Below are 19,703 nucleotides of genomic sequence, written 5' to 3'. Positions count from 1 at the left end.
TTAATTTACCTTCCAGCCCAAGGTCCATCATATCCTTCCAAGATGCTTATACTTCAAGGGACTGAGCAACTACACATGTTGGAAAGAAATTTAGCCCACAGCTTCCCAGAATCTTTAAAGGTAAAGTTTTTGTTATCCTAACTTCACTCTCTTCTTCAAGAACTTTTCCTTCCTTTCTCTTTCTATTTTTTCCACATAAGCTCTTGGTCCAATGTTTTTCAATTCCCATTCAGTGTCAATTTTCAACTCCTTCTTAGATCTTTTGTCTTTCCTGTTCTTGACGGCCATTTCCTGTGCACTTTTGGTTATTATCCTGTGAGAAAATGGGGTGTAATATGTGGTGTGGCTGTTCAACATCACTGTGTAATATGCTCACCAACACATTTAGGACCCTTAGGGTCTGTCAAACCCTCAGGTCAACCCTGGATAGCTGTGACACTGAGAAGCAAGGCTTACACAGAGGAACAAGTGTAAAGCAGTTAAACAGCACAAAAAAAATTGAAGAAGAAATCCCCACAACCCTCAAGAAATCTGACACCAATTTATAAAAATAGACTGTATTTATACATGAATTTAGACACTAAAACAAAAAAAGATCCACCAGAGAGTTTCGGAGATATAGATTTTCCAAGCAGTAATAAACCAAAGCACTTCCTATATCCTGCTGTCTCATTATAATTTACTGTATTCTCCCCACCCTGGTGCGGAGACAGCCACAAGATCTTATGACTACCTCACCATCACACTTTATTAAGCTATTGTACTTTAATCGATGATTATGCTGCTATTTGAGCATTGTACTGTATTCTGTGTTGCAAGGGCTATCTGATTGTTAAATTATGATGTCATTGTAAATTAATGGATGAACTGTTTTTAGCCTGTGCTGTACCTTTACGTGTTTTACTCTTTTATGCATAGTCTGCTGCTGTAACTTTTTGGTGATTTTGATTATATACTGTCTCCCATGCCATAAGAAAACCAATAAAAATATATTTAAAATAAATAAAAGCAATGCCACTCAACCGAGAACAAGTCTTGGCAAAGTCAACAAATTGGACTCTTAGAAACATTTAAAAGAAAACTTAGGTAAGTGTCAATGCAATCAGTTAGAAGTACTTGGGTGACCCCCTCTGGCAAAGAGCTAGTCAGAGGGACCAGCAGGCTCCTCAAGAACAGTTGCATTCACTGAAGAAGCAGTTCTCCAGCAGTTCCAGTTGCTTCATCTGCGTTACAATGGATTCCTATGGAGTGGTCCTTATGCAAGGGATGAAGGATGCAGGAGATGCACTAGGGATGCTGTAGATGCAATATGGTCGACGGGGTCTACCCACAGGGGTTTTCCTGGTCCACGAAGAGGGTGATGGGTACCTGGCTGCAAAGTCAATGTCTCAGTAAGTCCTGTCTGGTCTGGCCAAAGTATAGTTGCCACTGGACTACCAGTCGACCGTTGTCGTGGTCACAAGTTAGCACGACTGAGGGTCAGCATATAATCCTGTACTCTCAACTGCATGACCAAGTTTTTCCACAGTAAAATTGTAGTGTTGTTTGTTTACTGTCAGGACATGTATAGTACATCCCCTGTCTAAGCCCTTTGTTGCACCCTGCCTTAGGACTCAGCAGGCATGCCAGAGGAGTGACGCATGCAGAGGTACAGGCAAGTTGGGGGCTTTGCTATTGCTGTCTATGGCAAAGTAGAGCTTGCAGTGCATGGCGTCCCTACCTGCCTGCAGTCGTGGACTGTGGGACCCTTTTTACTTCAGGGACCTCTAGAATGGGAAAACCAGTCCTGCAAGCCCTGGCTTACCCCTCTAGCTTACAACCCCTGGCTACCAGGGTACCTTATACTAGAGACCTACAAGTAAGTTAGCCATTTCCAATTGGGTACAGCCAATTCAACATACTTTAGGGTCAGGGCACTGCCACTGAGGTCTGGTTAGCAGGTCTCAGTGCGCTCTCAGAGTTGAAATACCAGCTGCCTCTGTCAAAAAACTTGGCAGTGACCATACCAAAATAGAACTATTTACTTACACTTCTGCTCTTTATTCTGTAGCTCCCCAGCCCATCTCCATTTGGATATACTGTCTTTTCTTTCCCTCCCCCACCTAACACTTTCTCCATATTATGTGTGCTCACCCTCTCCTTCCCATTTTCTGTGTGATAATTGCCACTATTTTGTCACTTCCCCATGCTCTATTTTACCATAACTTTATCTTTTGTTCACTGCCATTCCCTTGTTCCGTTCAATTTCTTTTCATCACTGCCTTTGTAAAGAAAGATAAACTTGGAGGCAAGCATAGATTGATGACCTGACATGCTTTTTTACACCAGCCAGGGATTCAGAAATGGATTGCTGGTAGGTGTAAACTTATTTCCAAAGTTTACGATCTCTGCAGCCAATATCCCAGTCCAGGGGTGGGAAGTTGACATTCTAAGGTGTAGTTTACCTTGAAGTACAGCAATGCACTAAAACATGCAAGTTTGTGAGTTTTTCAAACTCCTGTCCCTTCTCTTTACACCCTGGAAAGGGTTGTACATTTCTTTCACCACAGAGCTGTCATACCTCCCCCTTATGGGGAAGAGATCACCTTTAGAATTGCTGAAGGTGTAGAAAGGGGTTTTCTTGATGATGTCAAGTATTTTCCATGCAGGGAAAAAAAGTGTGTCTTTGCTTAGGAGAGCCAATCCTAGTTCCATTTCTACACAAAAGCTGGACATGTACACGCAGGGAGATGCAGACATCTCCACATGTGCGTTTTCAACATTTATGTACATATGACTGATTCGGTTTAGCTTCCTCACTGTTTTGATTAATTTAGGCTCTATTTGTCTCCCTATTCAAATGGGATCACTATGATAGAGAACATACATTCTTTATTGGTAGGCGCTTTACATGCCTTATAATGCATTGATGTAGAATTATTAATATTCTGCACTTTTATCTCATCGCTCTTTTTTTATCAAGATAGAATTTTATTTGTTATTTGTCTATTATGCAAAAGTGTTTGATGAAAACTGTTGTTCTCTCTCATTATTATTTTCATGTCAAACTTAAATAGAATTTTGAACAAGGGCAATGTCACAATCAGCTAACAGAGCCTGCATTCTCCTTAGGTCGAGCCTGAGCCAGGGCAAAAGCACTTCTCTGGCGATCTGTTGTAGGTAAAGTACGGAGGAGGAGCACCGCCCATATTTGTCAGTGGCTTGTGTTTTTGTCCTTCGTAACTGCTGGCATCTGATTCGTTATTAGGCTTGTTAGTTCCTCCTTAGTACGGCCATGTCATCATTTGTAACCTCCCATGGCCACTTGCCCCTTTACATGGTTGTTACACAGCACGTGTTCTATTTTCTTTATTAAGTTCCTACATTAGGCAAAGCAGCCGGGACAATGGCAGCCGTTTGTTTCCAATGCCTATGTCTCGAATTTAAATGCAAGACCTATTGCATTGCAAATATTTTTATTTTCAGCGCACCATGCACACTTTCTGTTTTATAATGGTGAACAACACACACCACTCTTTATTACAGTCAGCTAAACAGCTGCCAAGCTTAATTTTTAACCATGGAGGCTGCGCACCTTTCTGTTAGCGTTGCTCTCTATAATGCTATCATATCCCTATGCAATCTGTCTACACCGTAACCATAGCATAGAGATGATGCATTGCAGCTTATTGCACCACGCATGGCACCACAGCAAGGATGCACAGGAACCATTGCAGCCCATCGCAGCCAGCAACACACTGTCTGTCATCTTTGCACACCGCTGTCTAGGTCCTAGCTCAATCTGAAAGGATTTTATAGCACTTTATGTTGGATTCAGCTGAGCCCAGGCAAACTCTGGTGTGGGAAAGGTGGGGGTGACTGTCTTTGGGGGCTGCTTTCTCTATTTGGGGGACAATAATCTGCTTAATTGAATGACCGGGGAACTCACTCAAGCTTCAGGCCCAGAGAGTTCACAAGCCAGATAGACACAAAAAACCCACCGAGCAGTCCCCCCCCACCCTTTCTACTCAGATCTAATCACACCCTACCCATTGCCCAACCCCCTCCCTCCATCAGTCTGCTTTGATTTCACGAGTACCAGGAGCTCAAGTATACCACTTTCTATTCCCTAAACACAAGCTCCATATAGCGCTTAGATGAGTATATTGCTTTTAAAATGCATTATTCCTGATCCTCGTGTCCAGACACGCATGAGAGATGTTTAGCATGGTCATTATTACAGAGAGGGACCGGCGGTTACACAAAATTAATGACCAGCTGACATAATTGTATATTGCATGTGTGTGACACTGTGGGTGTGTGCCTGTCTAGTCTTTACAATCTACAGTACCGTATATGAAGCGGTAACTCTGCGTGGGCGGGCGGTGCAGACCGTGGCCTCTGAAAGGGATTTAGAGCGCTTTAAGGCAGATTCAGTTGAGCCCAGGTGAACTCTGTTGTAGGAAAGATGGGGACGACTGTCTCTAGAGAGCTGCTTTCTCTCTTTGCCGACAATAATCTGCTTAATTGAGCCACCAGGAAACTCACTCCAGCTTCAAGCCCAGAGAATTAACGGCCCACATAACACCAAAAGCCACCAGCAGCCCCTTCACCCCTTCTACTCAGATCAATTCACCTCCTATCCATCGCCGCCAACCCCGCCCCTCATCAGTCTGCTTTGATTTCACAAGGATCTTCCCTTTTAGTATGCATTCAGCCTTCCTTTCCCTCTCCTCATTTTGAGCAGGTATAAGTAGCCATTCTAGGAAGCAACATTCAAAGGTATGTTACTGATATACCACATATTACCACTACACAACTTCACACCGCACCACCCAATTTCCCAACAAACAATTCCAAACAAACACATCTCTCCCTTACACTTCCAGCAACCCTATCAACTCACCCCTACACACCCACTGCTCCTCTCATTTCTCCCTCACACTGCCACTACCCCTTCTCATCTCTTCCTCACGCCCCTTATCGTCTCTATACTGCCTGCTCACACATACTAAGCTGAGTTTATTTCCAGTACCTTTTCAAAGTTTCCGTCTCATACCCCATGCTTTGCTCCTCTTCTTAAGGTGTCTTCTGTGTACACTGGTCCTCCCTCTTTATGCCTCTGTGGCCTGCTCTCCCCATCTTTCTCACAATCTTTCTGCTCCTCTGCCTCGAGGATATTCACCACTTTTTGCACAAACTATCTATATCTCTCTATCTCCCTTTCTATCTATTCTGTGCAGCTCTCGCCCCTAGCTATTCACCATGCCACACAATTCTACAACACAAATACACTCCAGAACTCACAATTCCACCTCACACAATTCCACAACTAACAATTCCAATACAACCCACATAATTCCGCTCCACACCACAGACATCCACTCCACTCCAAAACACATAGGTAAAATACATTATTATTTACAACGCCAATACTCTTACTCTCTCAAATGTGAGACCCAATTGCATTGCAAATGCTTGTTTTTCAACATTGTCTTGCTTATCGCCCGCTACTTGTAATCACTGATGGTTTAATATATCATACATTTTCAGATTTTGAATGGCATTCTTCACTTGGTGTGTATCTCCGATCAACTGAAATTCAACATGTCTTTCTTTTTTGTAAATTAAAATGAAGTTCCCAGTAGAATCCAGATAATTCTTTATGTGGCAACCCATCCTCCCCAAAACGGTGTATGCAGGTATGAGCATACTCCTTAACCTTGGGTTTCTTAATGATAATGAAATCCTCAGCTCAGGCTAAACTGTAGCTGAATACTCTATTATTACAACAACGACAGTGCTAAAGGTTTTATAAGTTAACCAATCACATAAACCAGTTGGCCTGTGTAAGAATCTAAAAAAAAAATATATATATATATATATATATATATATATATATATATATATATATATATATATATATATATATATATATATATATATATATATATATATATATATATATTTATGTGTGTATGTGTGACTGTGTGTGTGTATTATCTACGCAAGACTGTAATCTCAAATGCATTACTCTGAACATCTTTAAAAGGTGGGAATTTAGATGTTGACAAAAACAGGCAACAGTGAAGACCCCTTACTTAGGGACTCTGCAGAGGGGGAAGACATATTGTGAGAGATGGGGGAACACTGTCAGATCTTTTGTGTTCTTTGATAAAGGAAAGTGTGAATCCATTTGAGAGCCTTATTGTGGAGGTGCACAGCATGGCCAATCTGTCCAGTAAAATGGAGTGATTTATGGTTACAAGCACCACAAACAGGTCGAGCCTGACCAATAGGTGTGCCACTCTTCATCTGCAAAATGGAGTACATCTTGCCAAAAACCATGTAAGAGCACTTTCTATGACAAGTTCAGGGCAAAGTTGAGACTGAACACAAGCGAGGCATTTGGCATTATTAAGTTGTTGATGATGCTAGGCCCTGCACTAAAAACCCAGTAGATGGCCACCTCCCACAGCAGACTGCCTTTGGCTGTGCACCCGCAGGGGTTGGCCTCAGGGTTTGGCTCTGGTATAGGTCCTGCGTCCAACCCACTGTAGGCCACCTACCCTCACAATGCATGACATACAACCTGCACAATTGTGGTTGGCCACAGGTTCTCTCATTGTTTTTAAAAAAATGTTTTAGCAGTGCAGCAGAACTGCGCTACCACAGGGGATACTACGCTTAGTCAGGTGGCACTAGGTGTGGGTAACTGTAGGATGTGATCCAATTTTTGTTTTGAATTAAGGAGGGACCATTTGGAGCCCCTACACATGGCAAACAAAGTGTGCCCACCCTGCTCATTTATGTTGCCAGTAGCTTTTTTCAGGACTCCAATACCAAAACCTAGAGCCCTGTTGTAGATGCCACAATGTAGTCTCCATGTTGCAGTCAGCCAATCGCGATCTACCCATCAACTTTGAATGGGCCAATCAAAGCATACCTAGAAACCAACAGTCTAGATATCTCCAACGTTTAACCAGTGTTAACCCCTTCATTCCCCAAGAGCATATTTTTAAATGATCATTACGCAAAAATTTATGAAAGCATTTACACAAAAAAGTGCTTTCTGAGAAAAGTTCTAACTTTTTGCAAAATTTGGCGCAATTCCCATAAGGCATTCTATTCTGTATCAGACTTCAAAGTTTCTTATAGGGACTAAAATGGGGAAATTTCACTTTTGCCCTTCCCCTTTTATTGACCCTCCCCTCTCACTTGATGGATTAGCATGTCATTTTTCTGTCAGGAAGCCAAAGTGGATGTGCTTTTTTCCAGGAAAGTTTCATGCACGTGTTATTAAAGAAACAAAAAACGTCTTTCATATGATTCATTCTAACTTAAATAGAACGACACAGTGGCAGGAGCTGGCTTTCCGGTGGAATGAGTGCAGGCCTGACTGGAGGCCAGGCACTACGCCATAACTGCAGCATGAGGTTGGTTGCCTGCTGCAAGGTATATGTTAGAAATGGGGGTCTCTAGTTGGAAATGGTTTGCACCTTTTTCCAAATAGGGACCCTTGCTTCTAGTCAGGGAAAGGGGGATGCATACCTAGAAATAATCCCTGCTCACCTCCTTGGTAGCTTGGCACAAACAGACAGGTGTATCTCAGAGGCAGGGTGTAAAGCATTTGTGAACACATACAGTAATACAGTGAAAATACTACAAATGGACACCACACCAGTTTAGAAAAATAAATAATGTTGATCTATTCTTAAACAAGACCAATAAGACAAAAATCCACAATACAGTTCTCAAACTATCCTTAAAAAATAGGTTATTTACTTAAATCAAGCTTCTAGCAACAAATAACTCCACTTGGAGTCAGTGACGGCTTGTGGAATTTGAAAGTGGTGGGAGTATGCAGAACAAATCAATGTATGCGAGCGAGCGCAGCGAGCAAGCCAGACGGCAATAAGGGGAGTTTGGGGGGTACTCCCCCCGTGAAGAATTTTTTTTTGGATTGACATCTTTTTGGTGTGATTTCCAGCACTATTTCTGTAATAAATGGACTAAAAATTCAATTCTTCTAGGCATTCATTCAAAGAATTTCTGTGCTGCCAAGCAAGTCTGACTTCTGAAGAGGGCTGGGGTGTTAAGCAAGACTACTTTGGCTCAACCCTTTCCAATAGAAAACAGTAGTTAGCGATGTGAACAAGTTCAATGGACAAACCTGTGGTCTAGGGAGAGTCCATCTCCTGAGAAAGAGATTGAAAAAAGATTGGCAAATGGTGAATTTTAAAGAAAATGAATGCAGCAATAAACCAAGGCTTATTAAGTAGTGGGAACATATAGTCTTGAAATATTAAACACATTAAAAACTGCCCCGTATCTTGCATTAATTTTTTCAACAGTTACTGTAATATGTAAATTGTTCTGCATGACAACTTTAACCCTTTAAAATGTATGCTTGCCCAGTGTCTTGCACTGCATGCAGCATTAACTTTTGGAAAAATATGCTCTAACCAGACTTCGGGAAGCACCCACAGCTGCTGACTGTAACCAGTCAGATAGAAATATGTGCTGATAGGTCTTTAAGTGAGATGAACAAAGTGGGTGCTCTCTATACAGGAAATACATGTCAAATACATGTCTGTGAGTCCTATAGTGTGCCATCAGATCGGTATTTTGGTTTCTCTCTGAAATGTAATTTTATCCTGATACATGGCACAACAACTGACATACGCCTAAAACCTGTCAGTATGCTTGGCTTTGTCACTGGGTGTTAGCTGTTTAAGATAAATGAGGCAGAGGAAAAGGAAGACGTCACACCCTCAGAAAGTTCCAAGTGGCATTTAACATATGCAGATAATAGGAAACACAATAGACCCAACAAAAAAGCATGTATTAAACAAACATCACCAAATAAACAAAACCAGGCAGAAGAAATCATGTACGTAACAGAAATACACAGAACTAAAAAACAACTACAGAACAAGGGAAACTGTGTGTACATCACAGACAGAAAAACTCATGGAAACAGCCGGGGACAGAGAAGTGTGTGTGTATAACACAGCCATCAGCAAAAATCAACAAACCCGGGCAGGAGGGGCTGTGTCCACTATCAGGAGCTAACAAAAAACAACAGAACTTTAGGAATTGTGCTTCTAGCACAAAGAACAGGACATGCCATGCACAGCACCTCACGAAAAAGAAAACAAGGAGTTCCCAGAAAGTGAGCACACGTGGAAGAATACAAGGAGCAAGTCAGAGAGGTGGTTAACAGGCTATGCTCTACAGAAGGGACAAAGAAACAAACAAATAAAGCCAGCAAATAGAAAGCAAGCTAATGCAAGTTAAAAATACTGAGCCAATAGTATGCAATGTGTGGACTGCATTGCCAGGGAAACTTTCAGAATGTCCCCAAGAAGTCTTTTAAAACCACACAGCTGCGCTGTCTGGTAGGCTTCTGCCTTAAAAGACATCTCAGAGTGCCTTACAGACACTAAACTCTGGATGGCCCAATGAGCTCCAATGTTTGAGTTTCCCGATTCTACTCTTCCTGCAACATTGCCTTCCACATTCTTCTTTACCTGCCACCAGAACTCACCTTAAAATGTATCTTTTCCATGAGAAATAAATGTATTTTCTCCTCCACTTTTACAGCTGCTGTGTTCCAATTGCTTAGAGTTAGAAGTGTCCCACCTCCCAGTCTTGAGGGCAAATTATTAACACTTGAGTATGCACAGACTTGACTAATGCAACTATCTAGTTGTGAACCTTCCATGCACAGTTTGCTTTTTCACATTTTGCACTAGATCCTTGATATTTGTACCCAGACCAAGGCATTCCCCTCACAGTCGAAGGCATCCAACGGAGAACCCCCTACATAAAGGGGCACCAGATTTCACAAAAGGTCTAAAAATGCCTACGTTACTACGGTATGGGGGAAACCAAATTGGCAAATGCAGTTTTGTCCGGGTCGTGAAAATGTTCGTATCAGTGTTAGTTACCTCATTCCATAATCAAGCTGGATTAATCAGACCAGTACAGGGCACGTCCCAAGTACAGATTTCTCGAAATAGTATTTAAAAGTGTTAAGTGATATCACCCTCATAGCTCTCAGCTATTATTTAGTTCTCCCCAAAATGTAAACCAAAATTTGCAAACTAGATTTTACCGATTGTACCTAGACTTTCTTGTTCATCCTTTAGACTACATTCTCATACCATTGTATGTAAATTGTCCAGACCCCATCTGTAGAATATCATTCTTAGGCCAAATACGAGCCACCCGCTGTTCAGAGTTCAAACTCTGCTTCAAAGCACATCTTCTGGGTGTACAAACATGAACCTTAAATCTCAGACCGCTATTGTTGAACAATAAGCAGGAAAGGTTAGCTCACACCAGCACATCAATATTTGTGTATATACAGTGACATCACTGGCAAATGACGCTATGCGAATTATTCCAGAAAAAGAAGCATAGCAATGGAGGAACAGATAACCGCACACTTGGTAAGGAGCCAGGCCAGAGGTAGAAACGAAGGACTGCCTCCCAGCTTTTGTCAATCATTCAAAAACACAGAAACAGTAAGAAGGAGAACAAACATTCCAAGATTATGAAGTAATTAAATCACACACAAAAATTACAGTAAAATGACCACCACATCATGCAAATCGGGCCGTTTGCGACTTGGAAAAGGCATAACACTGAAAACACACTGACTTCTCCCAGGAAGTTATCCCCTGGTTTGAATCAGCCCCTGCTGGGCAGTTTGGTCTACTGTCGGGTCCCCCCTTCCTCATACAGTTGCGCGGGTCAGAGCGGGAGCATCTGGACTTACAACTCGGAAGACCCGGCCCTCCCGTCCTGCATCCCATGCATCACCGGCGGGGAGCGAGTCTACCTACACCCTGCTGGGGTGCAACCAGTATGCAGGAAAGCACTTGTGGTTCCAGGTAAGGGCAGCATCCCACCTGTCCCTCAGTTTGGGAGGGGCTGGTGAAATCTGTGCACACTGGCTGCCATGAAGCAGCATTTATTTTAAGCACAGTGGAGTGCCGCACCGAGCTGCTGCTCACATCCTAGGCCCCCGGGCAGTGCCTCCTGGAGGCCGCGTGCTTGCCCCAGCCTCCCAGTGGTGCTTGGAGCTCACCGGGGGGCCGTTCAAGTTCCCAGACCTTCCAGAGGTAGTGGTCTGGCATCAGCAGTGTGGTGTCCCCTGTATACCCTATGTTGCGTGGTGTCCATTACGTCGCATGTAGCATGGTCACCGCGTTCTCGAGTGGATGGGATGCGTGGGTATTGTTTTGGGGGCTGAGGTGGAGATGTGGCTCAGAGGCTGTATGGCTGGTTACTGAATTGGTACAAAAGTTATTGTTTCTTTAACATGCCTGTACTCTGGAGTAACCTTTACACTGGAATTTATTTAACCATACCATGGCTTCATACTGCTTGTAAAGTTTACCAAATATTACACTAATTGCTACCAAGATTCTTTTGCCACAGTTGTGTAATGGCAATAAATGATTGCAAAAGTAAGGCCCTGTGAAAGCCCCAAAACATGTGCCTGCCTAACCCAGTCCTCATCCCACGGCCGAAACCGGCTCCTGTCCCCCGCTTAGCCCCAAAGTACACCACTGGATGTACCCAAATAGGGACCCGGCACCCCCAATAATCGGACGTTTGCTGAACCCGGAACTGAACCAGGGACTTTTGGATCTTCAATCTACCGCTCTTCCACTGAACTATTTTGACTGCAAATTTGCGGCGAATTACAAGTCATGAGTTTCGATTGTTGTGAGCTGGGAAATCTAAGTACTATTAATGTAACAGACACAAGTTAATCACAGCGCTTAGAAAGGCATTCATAGGTAATGGCATTCTATACAAATACAAGCTATTAGGCGGTGTCTGCACAAGGGTTAACATCTTTACTCATTACCAGTACACAGACAGGGCTGATTGCCTCCTTTCAAGTCAGGAAAATGTGACCTCCGGTCACACAAATTGCTCTCTTGAGTCCTTCTGTGCCCCTACAAACAACCATCCCCTCCACCCCCGCACACACACAGGCACACCCACATAAGGAGTGCTACGCGGGTTGTGAGGTTCCCCCCCAATGAAGGAGTCCTATGTACAGTGCCTTGGACAGCACAGTTCACGGACTTACAAGCTTACTTGTGTTTGTGATCGTAAGCACAACTAATTGGAAATCTACGCCGCGTTTTCCACAGATAAACAGGATTAAATGTTTTAGTATTTCCATTGCCAAAGTTTACTGGAGACGTGTCTAGTTTGGTTCACAAATAACGCAAGTTATGGTGAAAGTTTCCATTAAGATACAACTGATTTCTTCTCAGTTGTTCCCGATGTGCAGCTCTCAAATGCACACACTGAGAGTGGCCCTTACTATTCAGAAAATGTGCGCACCCAGTGGTCTATTATAATATCACATCGAGGCAAATTTTCCCCCCTGGGGACACTAAAGCAGTAGCGAGTACACAGTAAAGCCCACTGATATTGTGTCCGCCTAGTATGCCTGCAGAGGGAGAAATCTGGCCAAACTGGCCAAAGGAGATTGTCCCACCTCACCTCCCTCTCAAGCGCATACACAGGAATAGACGCCCGCCTCCCCGCCTTGGCACCGCCCATCCCACTCGATCCCCGTGGACTTCGGGCGGGCAGCCGGAATACGTCCGGGGAGGGAGGGGGCTTGCTGTATTCACCCCAGTACAGCGATCTGGGCCTAAATCTACTGTTTTTTTGCTCACCATGCCATTCCAGTTTGGACCCAGCCATGTTTGACCTTGCACCCAATGGGAACAGTCCAGCCTGAACTGCAAGGCCAGGTCTTCCCAGGACTGGAAACAAGCATCATAGGACCGGTTTTGGGCTTTCGGCCCTCATCAGCCATGATAGCTTGACTCCAGTGGTATGGAGAGCACGGGACCCAAGTCTGGGCATACCTGTCCCACTCGGGGTGACAAATGCAAAAGGAGCAATTGATGGACAGAATGCAGTACAATGTAATATATTCACCCCAGTACAGAGATCTGGGCCTAAATCCATCGTTTTTTTGCTCACCATGCCATTCCAGTTTGGACCCAGCTGTATGCAAATCAGTCTTGACCCTGCTCTTAATGGAACAATTCAGCCCGAACTGCAAGGCCAGGTACTCCCTGGACTGGAAACAAGCATCCTAGGACTGAGTGTCTTTAAATTCTTCAATGAGCAGCAGCATGTCTAGTCTTTGCTAATCGTCGCATTGAGTCGCATGCAAGTGCGTCAAGTGAGCTGGACGAAATACCTAAGTCATGCACAGTGAGGCAGAGGGGTTCCAGTAGAATCTACATAAATGTGGGCTGCGCCAAAACATGGAACTGCAATCCTAGATTCCGACTGTGTCTGCGCCACAGTCATTGTTAACAGTTAAACGGCCATTGAAGATCGTCAGCTGAGCAGCACAGTATTTGAACTGCAGGTGGGAATTTTTTTTAGGGAATTAATGGATACATTGCAATTAAACAAAGATATGCATTGCTCAAGGCCACGTGTTTCTAAGCACCAGACACTGGGCAGTCACGTAAATTGGGGAGGACAGCAACCAGCATATAATGGTCTTTTGTGTCTACTCTAACAAGACATTTTCACACACTTTCCACTATCATGAGCCTCCATGTGGGATAGATAGCGGGCTGAGATGTGTCCAGCAGGTTGCTCAGGTACTAATGCATCTGCAACAGTGAGTGTTGCTTACTGAAAGGGCAGAGGATGTGAGGGTTGAATAGCAATTCCAGGTTCAACTATGCTTTTAGCCAATTGAACACATGCTCAAGGAGGTTAGATGGTGATTCTGAAGGGCATAGGAAGGGTGAGGGCAATGGCAAAGCAAGACATAAGCCTTATGCTGAGAAATGTTTTGGAACTTTAATTACAAGGGTACCAGAAGGTAGATCAGAGATAAAGCAGGTCTTTGATTCTGGTGGTGGGCAAATAATTTTGGGGGAAAATCCAACTGAACCAGGCCTAGTTTCGGGATTAGCAACCTGGGACACAACCCCAATGTGGGGTCAGAGTGCTGCGCATGTGAATATCCTCATACAGTCCATCAAAGGCCCTGCTGTTGAAGTCATCATAGATGTGCTACAAAGTACCATGTAGTGGAACATAATAGTTATCACAGTTAGTGGATGTGTACCACAAGATGGAACACAGTACACTTGATTTGCCTAGGCCTTCATTGTCAGTCTTAGCAGTTCTGAGCACACCACAGAGGGCACTACAGCCAAGTAACATTGACAACTCATCCACACTGAGCCAATGGTTTAAGTTCATCCAAGGCCACTTATACACAGCCCTGCAATAGGCCCCCTGGGGTAGTCTACTCCATGAAGTACTATAATTACAACTGACAAGGAGGAGCAGATGGGTTAGCACAGCTAACTGAGGTGTCACAAGGTGGAAATATGGGAACATGATGGGTTTTCATGCATCACAGCATCAAGGGTTTACTACAAATTACCACTGAGATGGAGTCATTTAAGTAACCCAGCTAGCAGATCAAGTTAGGTATCCCATCTATACAGGTTGAATGGGAGGAGAGGTACAGAAAAATACTGCTCTGAATGTCAATTAAATTTAGCACTGGGACTGGTGCCACAAACTCCTTCGTGGTGCAGCCGGAGAAGGAAAAGAAAGTGTACGGAAACTCCAGGATTTTAATATGGGTTCAATAGAGTTGCATCAAAAAGGGGGAGGTGCAAACTTAGTGGACAGTGAAAGGGAAGGTGCTTTCAGCAATCCTAGTGTGTACCAGAGGACGCATCACTTAAAGTTAGTCTGCCTGCCCTTATGGCGGGTTTAGCCAGGTGTTGTAGGATTGGTTGCCCTTTAGAGAGCAGGGTTCTCAAGGTGTGCAGAACACTTGTTTAGAGGACATTGGCTGACAAGCGTATTAAAGTACTTCACATCTCCATAAATTAAGAGAGGGCAGGCAAAACTTAAGCATTCAGTCACAAATCGTTTTTCCAGCAAACCGTTTCCTAGTTGCCTGCATCCGGGCAATATCTGTATCAGTATTCATTTGCTGGACAAACCTCACCAGGGAGTGTGCAGCAGTACGGCAGCTCGGCATTGAGCAAAAGTCCACAAGTAGACAGGGTTGGTTTCTGTACACACGGATCTACTCCTGTTTTCTCCATCCAGAAGCTTTTCTTCCCTTGCCTGCATTTGGGTATACTCTAGCAGACGCTTGGCACTGGGCTATTCACGCTAGGGTAGGACACCAGCAGGGTGACTCAGCATCTAAAGATCGCAGTCAGATGGTGACAGTTTGTATCACCAATCAGAAGGGTACCAGGAGGCAAACCATTAAACAGGCAGGCCTATGTTCCTGGTGGAGGGAAATTAGGTCTGAGGATAAACCTTTAAAGTAAGTCCAAGACCTGGACTGCAGTTAAGCAAGCCTGGGGGGCTGCGTACGTTGTCACTCCACTCCATAAAGTGTGCGGTGACTGCAATGGGGTGCACAAGACAATCATTCTCTCAAACCAGATTTGACACCATTAATGTGTTCACCAGGGTTTTGCAATCCAAAACATCTGTGCAAATGAGTTGTCAAATCTGGCAAAGTATCTGCACTCTCGTTGAGGGCATGTTACAGGTTGCTTCATTTAAGCAACAAACAACCCCCAGACAGCCAAAGTAGCCAGGCAGTTTGTGTAATCTGTCAGCTAACAAGTGTGCTGCTGTCCCAAAAACTGGGAAATGAAGGTGTGGTTAGATCCTCCTTTGTCTTGGCTTAGGTGAGGAGGCTCACCGGGCATCCTAGTAAGGACATGACACAGCCTAAATTGTATTCTCTTCTACAGGTCTACAGGCTGGGGGGCACTCACTGGTAATCGACCTGAACCCTGAGTATTGGGATCATTAAAGTAAGGGAGTTTGATCCCGGATCAAAGGTGTGGGTGACCGTCCATTTGTTGCATCGCCAGGAGGGGCGCAATGGGCCGAAGGCAGAAATGGGAAACATGGGTCTTTTCCTCACTAAGATAGTTTGGTTGGGGTTCCGAGGCATGCAATGGGACAACCTGCTAAAGATGCTGCTGCACAGACTAGCGGGAGGCTGATCCCCCCTAACATCTAGGTCATCCGCATGGGAGGCAATAACTTGACTTTCATGGGCAGAAAGGTTCTGCTACAAAACATGGAAATCCACAAGGAGTAAGTTAGGCAAACAATTAGGTGAATGTGAATTCTGGATGTCCGTGGTCACACCATGGTTAGTTTTGTCTTGGGGACAGGTCTGGGGAGGCCGTTGTAATTTCTCGCAGTAGGGGAAACAGGGCCATGCGCAAGTTCACGGAACAGAGGGGTTTGGCTTCATCAGACATGAACACTTGCATGCCAAGGCCACAGGAGGTTTCAAGGTGGATGGGGGTTCATTCGCCTAGAGTGGGCATGGACCTGTTTCTGTTGGGACCTGTTTCTGTTTGCACGGTGGGCTGAAAGCAGGAAATGGAAGCATGGCTTTTCCGCGACCAAGATAATTTGAATGGTATCCCCAAGCATGCACTGGAACAGCTTGAAGAAGCAGCAGCAAAGACTAGGGTGGGGTGGCTCTCCTCCCAACATCCTGGCCATACACCTGGGAGGCAATGATCTGACTCTTGGGGAGGAGGGAACAGCTGCAAGAAATGAAGTCCTCCACATGTAAATTAAGCAACCAATTGGGTGCATTTGAGTTACGGTGGTCAGAGATAACACCTCGCTTAGCAACATGGTCAGGGGATGCTGTGGAAACTTCGTGCGAAGAGTTAACAGTGCTATGCGGAAATTCACTGAACAGAGGGTGAGTGGCTTTATCAGGCATGGTTTTCTGCATGCCAAGTCTACAGAGTGTATTGAAGAAGATGGGGTTCACCTGTCTAGAGTGGGCATGGACTAGTTTTTTCTGGATCTGGGAGAGGACCTGGAATCAGCAGGATGGAGATAAGAATGCCTGCCTTGGTGGGGGGCCCTGGTTGTGACTGTGGCCACACCCAGAGCTGTGGTGTACTTACAGGGCGATCCAGAGGCTGAAAGGTACACAGGGTTACCCTCTTCAGGTGCACAAGGGTGCAAATGCCAAATATCCCCAGGAAGTCCTTGCGGTGGACCCTGGAGGAGCGACGGTGCCCGCTAGTCCTACAGGCAGTTGTAAACCTGAGCAACCGGTGGTTGCCTGGAATTCTCTGCCCCACAGGGGGCGTCAGTAGAGGGGTGGACTGGCGGTCCACCGGTGGGAGGGGGTAACCCCTCCCCCAAAATTGGTAAGCACCGAATGGCTAGGGCCACAGAGCAATTTGGCTCATCAGGTGGGCAGGCGGCAGAGGGGATCGCCCGTAAGCTAACCCTCCATGTTGGCATATTTTGGTATGCAAAATACCTGCAGCAATTTTCTACATGAAAAAAGGTGTCTTGTCTGTTAATTTCATCAGGAGATTGCTGTATGTGTGATGGGGAGTGTGTTGCCGATACTGGCACTATGAACCCGTTCTTGTGCTGGCTGCTACGAGCCTCTCAGATGTTGGACACCTTGTCTGCCTGTGGAGAGGATTATTCAATGCTGGCGGAGGGAAACAGCATCATGCAAGGGGACTGCTACTGTGGCCGCACATCGGCATCACTGCGTCGCGACCTAAAGAAGGTGAGTGAGGCTACCTAGGCTGCACCTTCCCATCCAGGGGAAATCCTTAATCAGCCAGGTCCTGATGTCACCATGGTGCTGTGCAAACTGAGCCTATTTAGGTGTAGAGGCTGGGAACTTTATTGCTTTTGAGGGCCAACCTGTGACACGGTCAGCACATGGGGTGTCCATCAAGGTGGGGCCTCATTGCACCCCCACCCTTTTCAGTTGTTGGGTGACTTCTCGGCCTTGGCCGATGATGGAGTGGGAGACACATATCCAGGGAGGCTCCCACAAAAGATTGAGGCATCAATGCTACGGGTAAGATCACAAACTAAGAGTTAAACTATGGGGATTCCTCTCACTCTGTGGGGCATCCCATAAACCCCCCACTTCCCTGTTCAGAGACAGTCTGAGCTGCCCCCGCAAACACTAAGGGAGATTAAAAGTACAAAACAAACTCATATCCATGACAAGGCCTTCTCCTATAGTATAAACTTGCTTTTCCTATTGATGTGGCAAGAGTGTCATTCACCACCCCGGACATTTGCCCTCTTCCTAGTTAGCCCAGGTGTGACAGGAGACAGGGTGAATACATTTGAGGTCGGTGATCGACTGGTAAGCCTGGTCCCCCTCTGATGTGGTGGCACTGTGCTGTAGCCTGCCGGCATTACATTTTAGAGTGGGATGGAAGTAGAAATGCTGTTGTCGCCAAAAGAGGCACTCTGCTCGGCGCTGGACAAAAGCTATTAAAAGGAAATGAATGGCTTAGCAAGCTTTTTGTTCCTTCCATAAACAGCATGCATGTCTTAGAGGAGGGCTCAGGCGCATCCCCTCTGATGTAGCATATTTTATACATTCTCTGCTTGTCTACAAAATTAACTTATTCCAAGCCGTTCTATGTGAGCAGGGGTTGATGTCAGAAACTTCAAGTCACGCCTTTGAGTTACAGTTTCACTCCTTGGGGCACGGTTTCACTTTTGAATGTTGTTATTGCCGTTGCAGATTAACAATAAATTATCACACACATGATTCATAATTGGGTTAAATATGAGTCTTGTTAAGTTCACTGCTATTGCTTTACTGCTGGCAAAGCAAAAGGTTGCATTACATTGGGACAGTAAATGTTGCCCGCTCATTACTGCTTGGTTGAGTCACCTGATCCGTTGTGATACCACCAGTGATACCTATGCTGTATTACAACCCCCCTCTCCGCTCGGCCTAAAAACATTTGGCAGCCACTTTGAGATGACCTACTGTCTCTGGAGCCTGGAGACCCGGAGTGACCTGTGAGGGCACTATGTCTCTGCCACCTATTGTGTTTGTCACATCCACACATATACAGTTGTAACCGTTCTAAAATGTAACACGGTCACCGCCACCCCATCTCCCCCTCTCCTTTATTTCATTGACTCACGTATGTGCTCTTACTTCTCCTAATGGCTCTTCCTGATACATTAATGCACTACTCTTACTGCTCAGTCTTGCCCATACAGTGGGTTGTTTATTTACATGTTTCTGTGGTTAACCAGAAAATAATAAAGTTAAAAAAAAAAAAAAATGAATCTCCTTCTTGTTCAAGTTTGTTCAAGTTTGTTACGTAGCCTCAATCCATTAACTATTGCTGTCACTGCCCAAGGGTGCAATGTTTCCCTGCATTGGCCACGCAAGCCTCCTTTGCATTCGTGGGTGGGTTTCTGATGACCATTTGCAAACATGAGCGCGAGATTGTTAGAACCCATCTGCGCATGTGGACGTGGCACGTCAAGCTCCTGTGGCTCCTGTGGCACCCATGAATCCTTTGCACCAGCACTGTGAAATATGTACCTAAGTGGGGCATAGACAGAGCCCCTGCCCTTACGGTGAAGCACTCACAGAAGCATAGGGGCTGACATGTGGTCTGCTGACAGCGTCACCTGGAAGCATGAATGTCCTGCCATCAGACCCCTTCCTTACCCACGTGGGTGGATCTGCCAAACTAATCAGCATCCATGATTTGTGTGGTGTTAGACCCGTATGCATCTAATAAGGGGCTCTTGAGGCCATGCTTTGCACTCATGGATGAGGGGCTACCAGAGAGAGGCCTTAGCATCTTTGCTGTTTTCAGATCCAT

General features: G+C 45.0%; 1 protein-coding gene across 2 annotated transcripts in view; it reads left to right on the top strand.

Moving 5' to 3' along the window:
* Positions 1-19,703, top strand: part of LOC147727329 (glycine N-acyltransferase-like protein 2) — a 136,033-nt gene that overhangs the window by 70,323 nt on the left and 46,007 nt on the right. For both annotated transcript variants that reach the window (XM_086963096.1, XM_086963095.1), the window contains exon 2: positions 17-120. In XM_086963096.1, coding sequence (XP_086819222.1) covers positions 43-120 — 78 coding nt within the window. In that variant the 5' untranslated portion in view covers positions 17-42. The remainder of the gene's footprint in view (positions 1-16; positions 121-19,703) is intronic.

This window comes from Lissotriton vulgaris, chromosome 3_1 (assembly GCF_964263255.1).
Source record: "Lissotriton vulgaris chromosome 3_1, aLisVul1.2, whole genome shotgun sequence".
Lineage (NCBI taxonomy): Eukaryota > Metazoa > Chordata > Amphibia > Caudata > Salamandridae > Lissotriton > Lissotriton vulgaris.
The sequence above is the reverse complement of the archived record's forward strand: the minus strand, read 5'-3'. Positions and strand labels throughout refer to the sequence as shown.